The sequence below is a fragment of the Podarcis erhardii genome (genome assembly GCF_964252035.2).
Source record: "Podarcis erhardii genome assembly, chromosome: 3".
NCBI classification, from domain to species: domain Eukaryota; kingdom Metazoa; phylum Chordata; class Lepidosauria; order Squamata; family Lacertidae; genus Podarcis; species Podarcis erhardii.
Window position 1 is genome coordinate 119,435,634 of NC_138507.1, and position 18,285 is coordinate 119,453,918.

Below are 18,285 nucleotides of genomic sequence, written 5' to 3' on the forward strand. Positions count from 1 at the left end.
GCATATGACTGTTGTTTGGGAGTTGTAGTCCCAAACAACTGGACAGCATCAGTTTTGGGGAGGATGGCTTGGATAAATATGTATTAAAATGTTATTTGCGTTCAGGAGAAGAAAGTGATGATGATGATGATGATGATGATGATGATGATGATGATAATAAATTAATAAATAAAATGTTATTTATATCCTGCCCTCCCCAGCCGAAGCCGGGCTCAGAGCGGCTAACAGTAAAATAATACAGTATTCTAAAATCAATTCATTATAAAATCAGTTTAAATCAAATTAATGGCAACCATTGGGCTAGAGTTCTCTGAAGGATTACCAAAGGAGGGGGTCAGGCTGTGCCTTGGCCAAAGGCCTGGTGGAACAGCTCTGTCTTGCAGGCCATGCGGAAAGATGTCAAGTCCCGCAGGGCCCTGGTCTCTTGTGGCAGAGCATTCCACCAGATTGGGGCCACGGCCGAAAAAGCCCTGGCTCTGGCTGAGGCCAGCCTAACCTCCCTGTGGCCCGGGACCTCCAATATGTTTTTGTTTGAAGACCGTAAGGTCCTCCGTGGGGCGTACCAGGAGAGGCGGCCCCATAGGTACGAGGGTCCTAGGCCGTATAGGGCTTTAAAGGTTAAAACCAGCGCCTTGAACCTGATCCTGTACTCCACCTGGAGCCAGTGCAGCTGGTATAGCACCGGGTGAATGTGATCTCGCAGCGAAGACCCCGTAAGGAGTCTCGCTGCAGCATTCTGCACCCGCTGGAGTTTCTGGGTCAGTCTCAAGGGCAGCCCCACGTAGAGTGAGTTACAATAATCCAGTCTGGAAGTGACCGTCGCGTGGATCACAGTGGCTAGGTCAGGGCTAAGGAGTGAACACTACACAAATCTGGAATGGAAACTGTAAAGCAGTTGGATGGTGCCTTGTATGCTTCCTTCCAGCAACTCCTGCAGCTAAGCTGGTGCCAAATGTATTGCTCTGCTTTCCTTTGGACCACATTAGCGAGGCCGAGAGAGGGGTCTTGTCAAGGGCAGCCCAGGACCTCCATTCGCACTGCCTAGGCTTGCACCCCAGAGAAGTCGCTTCAGTGCAAAACAGTGCAAAACACAGCAAAAACAACGCAGGAGGCAGCAGTTACAAGTTACCGATTTCTGCAGCCACAGCAGGCGCTGTGATTCCCCTGCAGTTTGACTTCACTCCTGGAGGCACACTCCATTGTCTCTCAAGACAGACGGATGTCAACAACAGAACCATTTATTTTGTAAAATTTATACAGTCATACCTCATGTTACGTTTGCTTCATGTTATATTTTTTCAGGTTGGGTCCCGCGGCGACCCAGAAGTACCGGAAAGGGTTACTTCCGGGTTTGGCCGCTCACGCATGCACAGAGGCGCTAAATCGTGTTTTGCACATGCGCACAAGCACCAAATCGCACCGTGCACCTACGCAGATACGGCACTTCAGGTTGCGGGCTTTTCATGTTGCGAACGGGCCTCCGGAACGGATCCCATTCTCAACCAGCTGTACCGCTGTACTCTGTTTCATTGCGGAAAACCTCAAAGCAGTTTCCAAACAGAACAGAACAACAGGGTTATTCGTTTTAAAAAAACCATTAAAACATTCACAAATGTTAAAACCAGCAGTGAACTAAAAGCACATCTGCTTTCTAAATAGCTTGTCTAAATTAGGCTTGTTGCAACGAGACGGTTTTAAATTTTGAAGGCAGAAAAGAAAATTGGGGGAAACTGGAGGTTTCTAAGCAGAGGTCATCTGTCATGGATGCTTTAGCTGAGATTCCTGCATTGCAGGGGGTTGGACTAGCTCAGGCATAGGCAGACTCGGCCCTCCAGATGTTTTCCCATCATCCCTGACCACTGGTCCTGTTAGCTAGGGATCATGGGAGTTGTAGTCCCAAAACATCTGGAGGGCCGAGTTTGCCTATGCCTGGACTAGATCTTCTTCTGATCTCCAGTTCTATGATTCTAAGATCTGCATCGGGGACAAGGGGGAGAAGCAAATGAACCTTACTCAACAGCTGAAGTGGGAATCAAAGGCCATCGCAGAGAGGAGAGGAACCTACTCTGAATCACACCAGGTGGGTGCAGAGCCTAGAAGACCCCAGAGGGCAGTTTCTGCCATTTCCTCCCTAGTGGGAGGAGGAGACTAGCAGAGATCTGTTTACCAAGATGTGGCATGGAGCAGGGACTGCCAAGGAGGTGGTGGGTCTGGCCTCCAAGGTGCATGCAGCAGCAGTGAGCAATTAATTCATTGGTGAACAGATCTGATGCCTGTATGGATCCTGACAGTTTCTGGAAACCACAGGAGGGCAGAGTGCCCTTCTGCTCAGCTCCTGTTTTGCAGGTTTCCCACTGGGACATCTGGTAGGCGACTGGGTGAACAGGATCCTGAACTAGATGGGTCCTTGGCCTGATCCGGCAGGCCCTTCTCACGTTCTTAATTGTGCAACCTGAATTTGCCGCTATGTGGTTGAATCCCACCCACAAAGTAGGAGAAGCCTGGAGGCTGCCTAAGAAAGGTGTTCAGATCATTGCTCAATCCCAGGTGGAATCATGAATCCCTCTTGCAATGGCAGGGAAATTTTGCACGTGCTCTTAGCATGTGTAGAATACCTCTCTCCGCCGCTGCACCACACATTCTGTAAACCAAAGGTGACAAGCTAGGTAGAAGAGGCACTGGGAATGGAGTTGAGAGATGACTTAACCTGGGGAGAAAACAGAAAAGACCTGATGAAGAGAGCACAGCAGAGGTTATATTTTCTGAGCATCCTCCAGAAAAATCTCTCAACGGACCTGTTGATGGCATTTTACCATTGTACTGTGTATTAACCTATGGTCCGTGTGTGTGATTTGGGAGCTGCACGGTCAGGGGAAAAACAGTGCTGTCCAGGGTTGTAAAGACTGCGCAGAGAATAACTGGGTGCCCTCTTCCCACCTTGGATCAAATCTATGCTTCCAGGTGCCATAAGAAAGCTGCAGAGATAGCGCAGGATAGTGCGCACCCCGGAAATGATCTCTTTCAGCTTCTGCCTTCTGGAAGAAGGTACAGGGTTATAAAGACTAGGACTAGCCGCCTGAGAAACAGTTTCTATCCAAATGCATTTTGGTTTTAAACGCAGTGTAAGGAGTCTTACACACAGTTTTAAACACAGTGTAAGGTGGTGCTGTGGGTTAAACCACAGAGCCTAGGACTTGCGGATCAGAAGGTTGGCGGTTCGAATCCCCGTGACAGGGTGATCTCCTGTTGCTCATTCCCTGCTCCTGCCAACCTAGCAGTTCAAAGCACGTCAAAGTGCAAGTAGATAAATAGGCACCACTCCGGCGGGAAGGTAAACGGCGTTTCCGTGCGCTGCTCTGGTTCGCCAGAAGCGGCTTAGTCATGCTGGCCACATGACCCGGAAGCTGCACACCAGCTCCCTCGGCCAATAAAGCGAGATGAGCGCCGCAGCCCCAGAGTCGACCATGACTAGACCTAATGGTCAGGGGTCCCTTTACCTTTATGGAGTTTCTATGGGAGTATATTGTATTTAAAAATGGGGTATCAGAGTTTTTAGGGGGCTAACCAGGTTGGGATAGCTGGGATAGCAGGCTTGTTAGTTTCTGCATGTCTTATGTAGATTTTTCAATTTCGTTGTTCTGTATGGGACAATGACAATAAAGATTATCGTATCATATCATATCTCACTATGGATGTGCCAGAACTGAAGATGGCTTTCTGGGTTTTCTTCTCCTGCAGTCCTGGCTCCGAGCTCCACTCCAGTTTTTCCTCTCTCATTGATTGCTAACCAATCCACTTGAGTTTACCCGCACATTTGTCAAGCCGAGTCTAGACATTCCGCAAACATTTGTTCCGGGACACAGACATTTGCCATTCCCTGCAAACTGCTGAGGAACAAGGTTAGCTCACATTTAGAAGCGCGTCCGCTAACTCGAGTTAATCAGCCATTAATTAACCCAAGTGCAAACGGAAGCAGGAATCATAATGAAAAAATCTCCTCATGAAAAGCTGGGCCTACACAAGTAGCAGAAGGAAGTGGTACAGTCTGGAGGCAGGTGAGAGGGACCGTACCACGTCAGACGGCAAGTGTTTGTGGCTAGGAAGGGGAAATCAAAATTTTGAAAGCTTAATAATAATAATAATAATAATAATAATAATAATAATAATTTATTTATACCCCGCCCATCTGTCTGGGTGTCCCCAGTCACTCTGGGCAGCTTCCAACAGAATATTAAAATACAGTAACCTATTAAACATTAAAAGCTTCCCTAAACAGGGCTGCCTTCAGATGTCTTCTAAAAGTCTGGTAGTTGTTTTTCTCTTTGACATCTGTTGGGAGGGTGTTCCACAGGGTGGGTGCCACTACCAAGAAGGCCCTCTGCCTGTTTCCCTGTGTAGATAAGTTTTTAATGTTTGGTGTTTCATGATGCTTTTATATTTGGGGGGGAAGCTGCCCGGAATGACAGGGGTAACCGAGTCAGATGGGCAGGGTACAAAATGTTTAGTCATTTAGTTGTGCCCGACTCTTCGTGACCCCCTGGACCAGAACACACCAGGCACTGCTGTTTTCCACTGCCTCCTGCAGTTTGGTCAAACTCATGCTGGTAGCTTCCAGAACACTGTCCCACCATCTCGTCCTCTGTCGCCCCCTTCTCCTTGTGCCCTCCATCTTTCCCAACATCAGGGTCTTTTCCAGGGAATCTTCTCTTCTCATGGGTTGGCCAAAGTCTTGGAGCCTCAGCTTCAGGATCTGTCCTTCCAGTGAGCACTCAGGGCTGATTTCCTTCAGAATGGAGAGGTTTGATCTTCTTGCAGTCCATGGGACTCTCAAGAGTCTCCTCCAGCACCAGAATTCAAAACCATCAATTATTCGGCGATCAGTCTTCTTTATGGTCCAGCTCTCACTTCTTCCTCTTCTTCTTCTTCTTCTTCTTCTTCTTCTTCTTCTTCTTCTTCTTCTTCTTCTTCTTCTTCTTCTTCCTACTACTACTACTACTACTAGCCACAATGTCTATGCTCTGCCTCCACAGTCAAAGACAGTAATGCCTTTGAATGCCAGTTGCTAGAAACAACTAAAGGGGACAGTGCTGTTGCGTTTGGGTCCTGTAGAAGAGGATGCTGGACCAGAAGGACCATTGGCCTCATCCAGCAGGTTCTTCTTATGTTCTTACATTATGTTCTTCAGGATTCTGGTCTCCTTTTCTCTTTTGCTCTGCCTCTTCTGCAAGCCTCCCCTACCTTCTGAAAACCCATGTCCCTGGCTTTGTTCGAGAGCTTCTGTAGCGTAGTTGCTAAGAGACTGATCATGTACAAGTTCCCCACGGCTCGCCTTGTAATTAGCTCAGTTTTCCCGAGCTTTCGTGGAGAACTCCCAGAGAAACTTCTCTGGAAAAATAAAGCTCAGAAGGATTGAGGCTGGGGAAACTGCTGCGTGTCTCCCGCCCATCCGCTTTCCTAGCCAAATGTACTTTTAGGAAGAGGGCTGCAAAACGGGTTGGCTGGTGACGTTAAAGACCTTGTAGGTTTCAGCAGTTAGGTCTGGCTACATCCATTGTCACTGGGACAGAAGTTTAGCCCATTTCAATGACCCAAAAGGCGCCAGAAGGTCTAGTTCCTGTGCATAAAAAGGTAAAGGGACCCCTGACTGCTAGGTCCAGTCACGGACGACTCTGGGGTTTAGGTGCTCATCTCGTTTTACCTGCCGAGGGAGCCAGCGTACAGTTTCCGGGTCATGTGGGCAACATGACTAAGCCACTTCTGGCAAACCAGAGCAGTGCACAGAAACACCATTTACCTTCCCGCCGGAATGGTACCTATTTATCTACTTTCACTTTGTGCTTTCGAACTGCTAGGTTGGCAGGAGCAGGGACCGAGCAATGGGAGCTCACGCCGTTGCAGGGTTTCAAACCACCGACCTTCTGATCGGCTGTCTCTTTTGGTTTCGCTCAGCTTTTCCATCATCCACATTGGTTGCCATCGCTGCTTTCTGCCAGAGTGAGTTTCATAGTTTAACGAGATTTGCTGCATGGAGAAGGCCTTTCTTTGTCCTCCATCTTCCAACATGCTAAAAAATGCTAGCCTCCAAAGTTCTCCAGCGACTCACTGCACGCCGAGAAAGGCTTCTCAGAGAGAAGCTTAAGATCAGCCCCCTGCCCCTCCAAGTCCATTGCTGCTCAAGCAACCATGGTGCTCTGATAGCCAGAGCCATCAGACCTGGCCAGCGGCTCTGCAAATATCATTATCTTTATCCAATTTGATTTATAGTTCAACTGTGCAACGAGAGGCCTGTGCGAATTTGCTCAGAGGTCATCAATCTGGCGTTCATTGCCTGGTTATTATAATGTAGCAAGCCTGTGGCTCCAGGGCCTTTGCACTACCAAACGCTGAACCCAAACTGGGGCAGGGTTATTGAACGGGGAGGGGGAGTGTGCTGACCCTCCGTGAAATGCACTCACACTTTTAGCAGGGGTTTGCCGCGCTTTGCAAAAGGTGGCGCAAGCGTTTCTGAAACACCAGCAGGAATAGCATGCCACCCATACACGATGTTGGTGTTAAAGGGGCTTGAACCAGCTTCCTGTCTTTTGCCGGGACAGGTTTGTGGTTCTTGCACAAGTGTGTGCAAAGCGCTGAATAACTCGGGCGCAGGATACCTTAAGGAGTGCCTAACCCAGTGCGTCCCATCCCTAAGATCGTCTAGAGAAGCACTATTCGTGTTTCCCTATGAGCCAGAAGCACGACTCCTTTCCATGAGGAATCATGCCTTCCATGTTGTGGGCTCAGATCTGTGGAACTCCCTCCCACAAGACGCATTCCACATACCACATAGTTAAAACTATGGAACATGCTTCCACCAATGGCAGAGGAAGGGGCGTGCGGTGGATGCATGCCGCCCTGGGTGCCATCACTGAGGTGGGTGACAAAATGACAAAAATATGAGTTTAAAAACCAAAATTGGGCTCATGAAACTTTTTAGTTCAGGCAACAAATGTAAGGAAATGCAGCTGGCACTGGGCACCACACCACGGGGGCTGGCACTTACCATGGGATTTCCATGTACCCAAGCCACTCTCCAGGGAGTGACATGGTGGCTTGTGTGCGTGCAGGCTCCGCGCTGCCTGAAATGGAAGTGTGGGACTTGCGCCTGCCCTCTGCCTCTCCCTCAGCCACCCTACAGCTGAGGGGGGCAGCGGAGAGGCTCCACGCAGTGTGTCCCGCCCCCATGGGCAGCTCGCCCACCCCCCAGCTGCAGGACACATGCACCACACTGGGCACCCGAGCAGCTAGCTACACCACTGGCTTCCACAAGAGGTGGTGGTGGCCACCAGCTTAAAAAGGTAAAGGTAAAGGGACCCCTGACCATTAGGTCCAGTCGTGGCCAACCCTGGGGTTGCGGAGCTCATCTCGCTTTATTGGCCGAGGGAGCTGGCATACAGCTTCCGGGTCATGTGGCCAGCATGACTAAGCCACTTCTGGCGAACCAGAGCAGCGCATGGAGATGCCGTTTACCTTCCCGCCAGAGTGGTACCTATTTATCTACTTGCACTTTGATGTGCTTTTGAATTGCTAGGTTGGCAGGAGCAGGGACCGAGCAACGGGAGCTCACCCTGTCGCGGGGATTCGAACCACTGACCTTCTGATCAGCAAGTCCTAGGCTCTGTGGTTTAACCCACAGCACCACCTGTATCCCACGGTCACCTGCTTAGATGGCTTTAAAAGTGGATTGGGCAAATTCATGGCTTAGCAATGGCTACTAGCCACGGTGGCTGTGCTCTGCCTCCACCATTGGTGACCAGTATGTTTCCGAGCACAATTCAAAGTGTTGCTGCTGACCTTTAAAACCCTAAACGGCCTCAGTCCAGTATACCTGAAGGAGCATCTCTACCCCCATCGTTCTGCGCTGACACTGAGATCCAGCACTGAGGGCCTTCTGGTGGTTCCCTCCCTGTGAGAAGTGAGGTTACAGGCAGAGGGCCTTCTCAGTGGTGGCACCCAACCTGTGAAACGCCCTCCCACCAGATGTCAAAGAGAAGAACAATTACCAGACTTTTAGAAGACATCTGAAGGCAGCCTTGTTTAGGGAAGCTTTTAATGTTTAACAGACCACTGTATTTTAATACTTTGTTGGAAGCCACCCAGAGTGGCTGGGGAAACCCAGCCAGATGGGCGGGGTATAAATAATAATTTATTATTATTATTATTATTAAGCTGCAGCAATGCTTCTGAAGACCAGTTGCTGGAAACCACAGGAGGGGCGAGTTTCTCTTGTGCTCAAATCCTGATTGCAGGTTTCCCACAGGGATCTGTTTGGCAACTGCAAGAACAGGATGCTGGACTGCATGGGCCATTGGCCTCATCCAGCAGGCTCTTCTCTTGTGTATGGATATGTGGATGAAACCACAAAAACAGCATTGCAACACAATGTCCCCTCTCCCTCTTCTCCTCTTGGTTTGCTCTCAGTGATGTCACAGAACCACAACTGATTGCCTGTGTGGCACAATGATGTCATCATGGTCACAGTATGTTCCCCGATTAACAGGGATGGAGCCGTTTAAAATGCCCTTTTCAGGTTTGGGTTGTGTTTTCTGAAGCGTGGAACCCGAACAGCGGCAGATGTGGGGGTTGGGGGAGGGCCATTGGCTGTGAACAAACACATGAAATGAATGCAGGAGTGGAAAGAAAGGTTTGGGGGTGGCAATTTGCAATCATTCCTTCCTTTCCCCCCACCAGCACAGTCACTACTCCATCGCGGCAACTTCCACAGCGAAAATCAAACCTCATGAAAATTCAGTGCAGCGTGAACGCGGAATTTAAGAAAATGAGTTTTCACCCAAGCCACGGTCTCCCTCTCTCTCCATCTACATTTCTGAATGCCCTCTATGATTAGATCAGATCGCCACCTTGCGGAAAATCTGGGTCATTTCCTGTTTGTGAGGGAACGCTCCACAAACCAGCTGCCCCTCTCCCCAAAGCAAGTGGGCTTTGTTTTGCTGCTGCAGCAGCAGCAGCGGTTTTCAAAACATCAGGGATGTTTGGACACAATACTGAATATTCAGTATCAAGGCAGAGAAATATGGGGCGCGCTTTGCATCCTCTGCACATTTCACCAATGAAAAAATAGTAGTGTAAGACGCTGCCCCATATTAAATGGAGGTCGAAAACCACCTTGATTTTTTTGTGTGCCCTGTGAAAGGGCAGTGATTTTTATGAGGTCAGAAGAGATGTCTCTGAAATTTTCAGGATGTGCAGGGTTTCCTGTTTGCTTTAACTTTGCAAGGTACTTCAGGGGTTTTCCCCCACTTGTTTTTAAAACTTTCTTTTTTTAAAAAAAGACATCATGTCTGCTTGCAAGAGCCCAAAGCTTCCTCTAGTCTCCTGGCTCAGCTGTACCCCCTAGAATACCCACATAAAATAGACTACATCCACTCTGTGCATTTGAAGCAGTCTCATATCAGTTATGGGGACGCGGGTGGTGCTGTGGGTTAAACCACAGAGCCTAGGGCTTGCCGATCAGAAGGTTGGCGGTTCGAATCCCCGCGATGGGGTGAGCTCCCGTTGCTCAGTCCCTGCTCCTGCCAACCTAGCAGTTCCAAAGCATACCAGCACAAGTAGATAAATAGGTACCGCTCCAGCGGGAAGGTAAACGGCGTTTCCGTGCACTGTTCTGGTTCGCCAGAAGCGGCTTCGTCATGCTGGCCACATGACCCGGAAGCTGTACGCCGGCTCCCTCGGCCAGTAAAGCAAGATGAGTGCCGCAACCCCAAAGTCAGCCATGACTGGACCTAATAGTCAGGGGTCCCTTTACCTTTACCTTTTACGTATCATTTTAAACAGTCAAACCTTCCCCCCAAAAAAGATCCTGGTCATTGTAGTCTGCATGCAATATTAGGGGAAATCAGTTTGCAAATAAATTGTATTTGTCAGGTAGAAACACATGCAAACTTGTGTATATTAGGATGTATTTGCATTAAAAAAAAAACCCACATCTTTTGCTGAGTTTCTATGAGGACTTAAAAAAGTAAATGCAGAATTCTCAAACTGATGTGAATTGAAGCTCGGAAGAATGAGAAACTGAAACTTGTCCACCCCTTAACTTAAGGTGTAGATCCTAAATGAGTGAGAGGGAAGGAAACTCCATTAAATTGGCACGGATAGACACTGAAATTAAATGCAATTTTGGAAACAGCAGACGTAAAATTAAGAAAATCTCCCCCCACACACACTCCAACACCCTTTTCCCTCTCATCGTGCCCTGACTACTCCTAGCATATAAGGTGAACAGTTATTCATTTATCAGGAAAACATGGAATTAGGCTGGTGCGGTATAGTGGTTAGAGTATCAGACTAGGACCTGGGTGAGACCTGGGTTCAAATCCTCGCTCATTAGGTGACCTTGTGCCAGTCACAGCCTCTCAGCCTAACCTACCCCACAGGGTTGTTGTAGAAATTGAACGAGGAGGGGTGGACAATGTATACCACCTTGAGCCCTTTGAGAAAAAGCTGGGGTAGAAATGCAATCCATACATACGTACTATTCCTCTTAATATTTCATATTAACAAAGATTCTGCTTCTGAACCTTTAAGCCCAAACATTTGTCTAACGTAGGGAATTGCAGGAACCCAGCTATTTAAAAATTTCCGTGTGCTTTTCGGAACCTTTCTTAAGGGCAGCCAATTCGATAGCTCCTGCCTGCTCGTGTCATCCCTGTATCCGTCCCATCTTAGAGGGACCGTGATTACTTCCCCGCAATCTCACCTATTTGATAATTGTGATGGTAATAAGGAATAGCACTGGGATGAGCTTTTGCACAGTTTCTACTGGCCCTAATGAAATTTAGCAAGTGGGTTAGGAACATAAGAAGTTGCCCCATTCCGAGGCACAAATACAAGATGGGTGACACCTGGCTTGAGAGCAGTATATGTGAAAAGGATCTAGGAGTCTTGGTTGACCACAAACTTGACATGAGCCAACAGTGTGACGCGGCAGCTAAAACAGCCAATGCAATTCTGGGCTGCATCAATAGGAGTATTGCATCTAGATCAAGGGAAGTAATAGTGCCACTGTATTCTGCTCTGGTCAGACCTCACCTGGAGTACTGTGTCCAGTTCTGGGCACCACAGTTCAAGAAGGACACGGACAAACTGGAACGTGTCCAGAGGAGGGCAACCAAAATGGTCAAAGGCCTGGAAACGATGCCTTATGAGGAACCGCTAAGGGAGCTGGGCATGTTTAGCCTGGAGAAGAGGAGGTTAAGGGGTGATATGATAGCCATGTTCAAATATATAAAAGGATGTCACATAGAGGAGGGAGAAAGGTTGTTTTCTGCTACTCCAGAGAAGCGGACACGGAGCAATGGTTCCAAACTACAAGAAAGAAGATTCCACCTAAACATTAGGAAGAACTTCCTGACAGTAAGAGCTGTTCGACAGTGGAATTTGCTGCCAAGGAGTGGAGTCTCCTTCTTTGGAGGTCTTTAAGCAGAGGCTTGACAATCATATGTCAGGAGTGCTCTGATGGTGTTTCCTGCTTGGCAGGGGGTTGGACTCGATGGCCCTTGTGGTCTCTTCCAACTCTATGATTCTATGAGGGCAGACATTGTTGTCTGCTGTCTCGCAGAGGCTCTCCTGTTTCAAAAGTTGGACATAGTCTAACCACCATGTGAGCTTTGTGTGAGCAAATCTGTATGAGGCTTATCAATAAATATGTATGGAAATAATCACATATGCACATATGCAAATATAATTGATCGGTTGATCGATAACGAAAGCTCCTGCAATGACTTTAATCGAGCAATATCCCTAAAATGTAACTGTAGGAAGCAGGAAAGTGAAAGCTGAATTAATGGAAAAGAAGCTCTACCTCTCTTTTAAATCAGAACCAGTGAAGGTCCTGTGTGAGTGCCTGGAGGTGGTTGGAGGATGGATGGCGGCTAACTGGTTGAGGATGAATCCTGACAAGACAGAAGTACTGTTTTTCGGGGACAGGAGGCGGGTGGGTGTGGAGGACTCCCTGGTCCTGAATGGGGTAACTGTGCCCCTGAAGGACCAGGTGCGCAGCCTGGGAGTCATTTTGGACTCACAGCTGTCCATGGAGGCACAGGTCAATTCTGTGTCCAGGGCAGCTGTTTATCAGCTCCATCTGGTATGCAGGCTGAGACCCTATCTGCCCGCAGACTGTCTCACCAGTGTGGTGCATGCTCTAGTTATCTCTCGCTTGGACTACTGCAATGCGCTCTACGTGGGGCTACCTTTGAATGTGACCTGAAAACTACAACTAATCCAGAATGCGGCAGCTAGACTGGCAACTGGGAGCGGCCGCCGAGACCACATAACACCAGTCCTGAAAGACCTACAATGGCTCCCAGTATGTTTCCGAGCACAATTCAAAGTGTTGGTGCTGACCTTTAAAGCCCTAAACGGCCTCAGCCCAGCATCCCTGAAGGAGGGTCTCCACCCCCATCGTTCACCCCATATACTGAGGTCCAGCTCTGAGGGCCTTCTGGCGGTTCCCTCCCTGTGAGAAGTGAGGTGACAGGGAAGCAGGCAGAGGGCCTTCTTTAGTGGAACACCCTCCCACCCGCCCTGTGGAACACCCTCCCACCAGATGTCAAAGGAAGAACCAACTACCGGACTTTTAGGAGACATCTGAAGGCAGCCCTGTTTAGGGAAGCTTTTAATATCTGAAGGACTATTGTATTTTAATATTTTGTTGGAAGCTGCCCAGAGTGGCTAGGGGAGACCCAGCCAAATGGGTGGGGTATAAATAATAAACGATGATGATGATGTCCTTTGATCTGATCTGGTCACAAGCTCACCTTCTCCCTCCCTTCTTTCTCCCCTTGTCTCCAGGTATATCCGAACCATGTACCTGGGGATCCAAAGCCAGAGGCAAAAGGAACACCAGCGGCGCTTTTACTGGGCTATGATGTACGAGTATGCAGACGTCAACATGTTGCGCCTCTTGGAAACTTTCCTCGAGAGCGCCCCACAATTGGTGCTACAGCTCTGCATAATGATCCAAAAGAACCGTGCAGAAACCTTACCATGTAAGTTGCCCTGGGTGGGGGGAGACACTGTGTACGGGAAAGGGGGATACACCTCCATGTCGGCAGTGACTGCTCCCGTTGATCCATCGCCAGGCCCTAGAACACGGTACAAACAAAGCCCTGCCTTCTTTGTGGCAAAGCCTCTGCCCATTTCCGCTCACTGTGGGAGATGGGCCAATTGAGGCACAAATGCCTTGCCCATTGCCCTCTTTCAGTGTGGCTCTGGGCTCCAGTTTCCAAACCTTTCCAAGCCACTGTCCCCTCGGTTCCATAAACTCCTCCCCATTGCCCCTTACCCTGCCCTACTGAAAGCATTATTCAGATGAGCGGTTTTCACAACCCGCTGATAACACAATAAAATTCAAAACAGCGACAATGAATTGCACATTGGTGCAAAACCCAGTTGAAACTTGACTTGTTTAATTACCGTATTTTTTGCTCTACAGGATGCACCCGACCATAGGACACACCTTGTTTTAGAGGGGGAGAACAAGAAAAAAAAATCTCCCCCTCTCTGCCCCTTCCATTTCTCCTCCCACTTCGCTGAAGGGGCGCTGCGCAGAGAGGGAAAGCTGTGCAGTGCCTCTCCAGCGATGCGAAGCCAGGAGAGCAAGAGGGATCAGTGTGCACCGATCCCTCTCGCTCTCCAGGCTTCAGTGAAGGCAACCCACTGTGCTCCGGAGGCTTCAGGCTTCAGGTGGCTATCCCTGAAGCCTGGAGAGCGAGAGGGGTCGGTGCGCACCGACCCCTCTCGCTCTCCAGGCTTCAGTGAAAGCAACACGAAGCCTCTGGAGTGCAGAGGGAGCGCTCCCTCTATACTTCGGAGGCTTCGCGTTGCTATCGCTGAAGCCAAGGAACCTGCATTCACTCCATAAGATGCACGCACATTTCCCCTTAATTTTTGAAGGGGAAAAGTGCATCTTATAGAGCGAAAAATACAGTACTTCAATGAGATTGATTGACTTGATCGAGCAATACCAGTTGTTCAAAGTCTGATATTCATTGGCAACTCCAGTGCCGCGGCCACCCCACGGCCGCCCCCTTGCCCCTAAGCACTGCCACCACCAGGTGGCAGGTGATCCTAGTGCCCACTTTGGGAACCATGGCTCAGAAGCATACTCAAGACTTGGAAAACCACAGCCAATGTAACCGACGGCAATGATACCGTTACAGAAGGGAGGAGATTATACTGTAGCTAAATTTGATGGAGTGCAGTGGATGGTGGTCCATTAGAGTGAATGGGTCACTGCCCCACCAATTTCCATCTGTCCTCAGCTAGCTCCCATCTGCCTGCATTACAACTATTCCAGGGGTTGGCACTGCCCGCTGGCATAGTCTCAATGCTGCCCTTGTAGAAATCAGCAGGAAGAAGAATGAGGATGCCCATCTTTGGCTCTCTGCCTCCACTTGCTGCCTTCCAATCTTAGCATTACTCCCTTCACATTTTGCACTAGTATCATTATCGAATTACCCTTTTAATTCTGTTGGTGCTAGCCAGCAACAGACCAAAATTTGTGTGCATGCACACATACACCGCTCTTTCACACGCAAGCCATAAATCACACTCACATCTGTGAGAAGCAAGAGATTGTGCTCCTCTATAGCTCAGTCGGTAGAGGACAGGACTCTTAATCTCAGGGTCACGGGTTGGAGCCTCATGTTGGGCGAAAGATTCCTGCATTGCAGGGGGTTGGACTAGATGATCCCTTCTGTGATTCCTCCAGTAATTTTTACTGATGAAGATTGAAGGAGCAATGCTCTTTAGGGGCTGTCCCTCGTGAGTCTGCCGGGGGGGTCTAGTGGGAACCTGTTCTTCCACCATTCAATGCTAGAGGGCCTATCTTTGCTTGCAGAAGGTCCCAGGTTCAATCCTGGACATGTCCAGTTTAAAAGGGTCAAGTAACAGGGACGCAGGTGGCGCTGTGGGTTAAACCACAGAGCCTAGGACTTCCCGATCAGAAGGTCGGCGGTTCGAATCCCCATGACAGGGTGAGCTCCTGTTGCTCTGTCCCAGCTCCTGCCAACCTAGCAGTTTGAAAGCACGCCAGTGCAAGTAGATAAATAGGTACCGCTGTGGTGGGAAGGTAAACGCCGTTTCTGTGTGCTCTGGTTTCCGTCAGTGTCCTGTTGTGCCAGAAGCAGTTTAGTCCTGCTGGCCACATGACCCGGAAAGCTCTCTGTGGACAAACACCGGCTCCCTCGACCTGAAAGCAAGATGAGCGCCGCAACCACATAGTCGCCTTTGACTGGACTTAACCGTCTGGGGTCCTTTACCTATAGAAGTCCAAAGAGCCATATTCAGACCACCAGCTCTTATATCCCAGCCAAGCTTTTTACTCATGAACTCCTAGAAGGTGAGCTGTCATGTCAACGAGTCTGCAGCGGAAAGACCTGGCAAGCGAGATGCAGCTCATAGGCTTCACCTGTTCATGGGCAGTTATAATTAACTTGGTCCCTTCTGATTCCACAGTACCATGATCAGTTTTTTAAATCATTGCTATTCTTTCATTAGCAAACAAAACTAGCACAGTTTTCCAACAGTTCAAAGACAGCCAAGAGCAACTGAGCATGGTCAGGTGTAAAGATAAGGAGACAAAGGATATATATGAATAAGTATTAAAAGAAACTTGCGCAAAAGAGACAATATGACATTTTTCTAAGATAAGACATGAGCACATCAAAAACTCATATAATCACAAAGTGGCAGATGAAATCATATTCCGATGGAATTTGCCACCCATGTGATTGAGTTGTTAAATAAGCTTAAACAACAACAACAGTCCAATGCATCTACGTCCCCTCTTGAGAGCCCAAAGTTAGTGGGTTAGTTTCTCCAAGGTGGCTATAAATAAGGCTTTCTTAAACCAGTTCACAACAGAGTACAGTGATACCTTGGTACTCGAACAGCTTGGCTCCCAAACAAATCAGCTCCCGAACGCCGCAAACCCGGAAGTGAGTGTTCTGGTTTGTGAACGTTTTTCAGAAGCCGAACGTCCGACGTGGCTTCCGCGGCTTCCGATTGAGTGCAGGAAGCTCCGGCAGCCAATTAGAAGCCACACCTCGGTTTTTGAACAGTTCTGGGAGTCAAATGGACTCCCACAACAGATTAAGTTCGAGAACCAACCAAGGTACCACTGTACATAGAAGCCTCCCATGCAGGGAATTGTTGGTGGACAGTGAGCCTCATCGCCATGCACATCCATGCAGATGGTGGCCTCGACATATTGCAGCACAGGCATGCTCCCGTAGGAAGTCCTGCTTATTTTACTCTCTCTTCTCTTCCTCCTCTAGATCTTTTTCGCTACCCCGACCCGCATTGTAAACATGCTCCACACCTGCCCCCCGGGGGACGATGATGTGGGCTGCTGCATCCCTTTTGCTTCTCGTTTAACTCTGTGGGTTTGTGTGTGTGTGTTCTTCCGGCAGGTGTGTCCTCTGTCGCCTCCCTGATGTCCCTGGCTTGGGTGCTAGCCTCGTATCATAAGCTTCTCCGGGACTCTAGGGATGACAAGAAGAGCATGAGCTACCGAGGGGCCCTTATCCATCTCTTCTGGCGTCTCTTCACCATCTCATCCAGAGTGATCTCTTTCGCCCTCTTTGCTTCCATCTTCCAGCTCTATTTTGGGATCTTTCTGGTGGTCCACTGGTGCGCCATGGCTTTCTGGATCATCCATGGTGGGACAGACTTCTGCATGTCTAAATGGGAGGAGATTCTCTTCAACATGGTGGTAGGGATTGTGTACATTTTTTGCTGGTTTAATGTCAAGGAAGGGCGGACCCGATACCGAATGTTTGCCTATTACACTGTAGTCTTGACGGAGAATGCTGCCTTGACGCTCCTTTGGTATTATTACAGAGACCCCGACACCACTGACTCGTACGCTGTGCCAGCACTCTGTTGCGTCTTTCTTAGCTTCGCCGCCGGGGTGGCACTGATGCTCTTGTACTACGGCATCCTGCATCCCATGGGGCCAAGAGCTAAGATCTTTGCCAGCTCCTGTTGCGCCGAACTGCTCTGGGGCATTCCTCTGCCCCCTGACGTTGAACCCATGGCTCCGCAGACCCCAGGGTACAGGGCGGCCCAGGCAACGCCCACCAGAGCGGCCACGGAGCAACAGGAGGAACTCACGGCTGAGACTTGCTTGCCAGTTTTCCAAGTGAGAGCGATGGTACCCTCGACTCCGTCCGGGAGGCCCTACCACCCAGAAGGCCCTCTCATTAAGATAGACATCCCAAGGAAGAGGTACCCGGCTTGGGACGCCCATTTTGTAGACAGGAGATTAAGAAGGACTATAAACATTCTACAGTACGTCACCCCGACCGCCGTAGGGATTAGATATAGAGATGGACCTCTCTTGTATGAATTGCTACAGTACGAATCTTCACTTTAAAAGCTCCTTTAAACACAAGCACACATACAAACATGCAGACACACACACACACACACACACACACACAGACACACACACACGACACACACTGTCACAGACAAACAACAAAAGAATTAAAAGAGGGAAATTGGGGGCGGGGAAAGGCGGGTTAAATGTTTACGGTCATGAACACAGCTCATGAAACTAACCTTCCAATAAGTTTTCTTTCTGGTTGCTGTATGTATTTAACTAATTTTATATATATATATATATATATATATATATATATATATATATATATATATGAGAATGAGAGATCCTCGATGTTTTGTAAGTAAAAACAAAAAGAAAAACTTTCCTTTTGTTTTTTACGTGCAAGAAAAGAAGAAGAAGGGAAAAAAAACAAAAAAACCAACAACACAAAACCAACCAGTATTTTCAAACTTCCACGCTTTCAGAGGTCGGAGTAAAGCAAACAAGCTCCGCCTCTGAGTTTTATACCTTACACCAAGTGTAGGACATTATCATAGGGATTGGTGCTGATTGAAAATAATAATAATAATACTAATAATAAAAAATATATATAACAAACAAACAAAAAAACCTACAACTGCCTTATGCCCTTAGGTGCTGAGTTTCATTATGTACTGTCACCTCCCTCATGCAAAGCTCTTTGACGGTTTTAACGACAGAAATTATATATATATACATATGCGCGCACGTACAAGACGGGTGTGCGCATATACAGTTATGTCTATATATGTATATAAATATATATATATGAAACTAGATTTTTTAAAACAAAAATCAGATGAAGAGGAAATATAATTGCTCTTATTAGATTGGCGCAAAAAGAAAAAAGTGAAAATGCC

General features: G+C 48.4%; 1 protein-coding gene across 1 annotated transcript in view; it reads left to right on the plus strand.

The window, feature by feature from the left end:
* Nucleotides 1-17,694, plus strand: part of XKR6 (XK related 6) — a gene marked incomplete at its 5' end in the record, with an annotated part of 164,104 nt that extends 146,410 nt beyond the window's left edge. The window contains 2 exons of the mRNA XM_081854720.1: nucleotides 12,847-13,043; nucleotides 16,470-17,694. Coding sequence (XP_081710846.1) covers nucleotides 12,847-13,043; nucleotides 16,470-17,434 — 1,162 coding nt within the window. The 3' untranslated portion in view covers nucleotides 17,435-17,694. The remainder of the gene's footprint in view (nucleotides 1-12,846; nucleotides 13,044-16,469) is intronic.
* Between the last annotated feature and the right edge of the window lie 591 nt (nucleotides 17,695-18,285).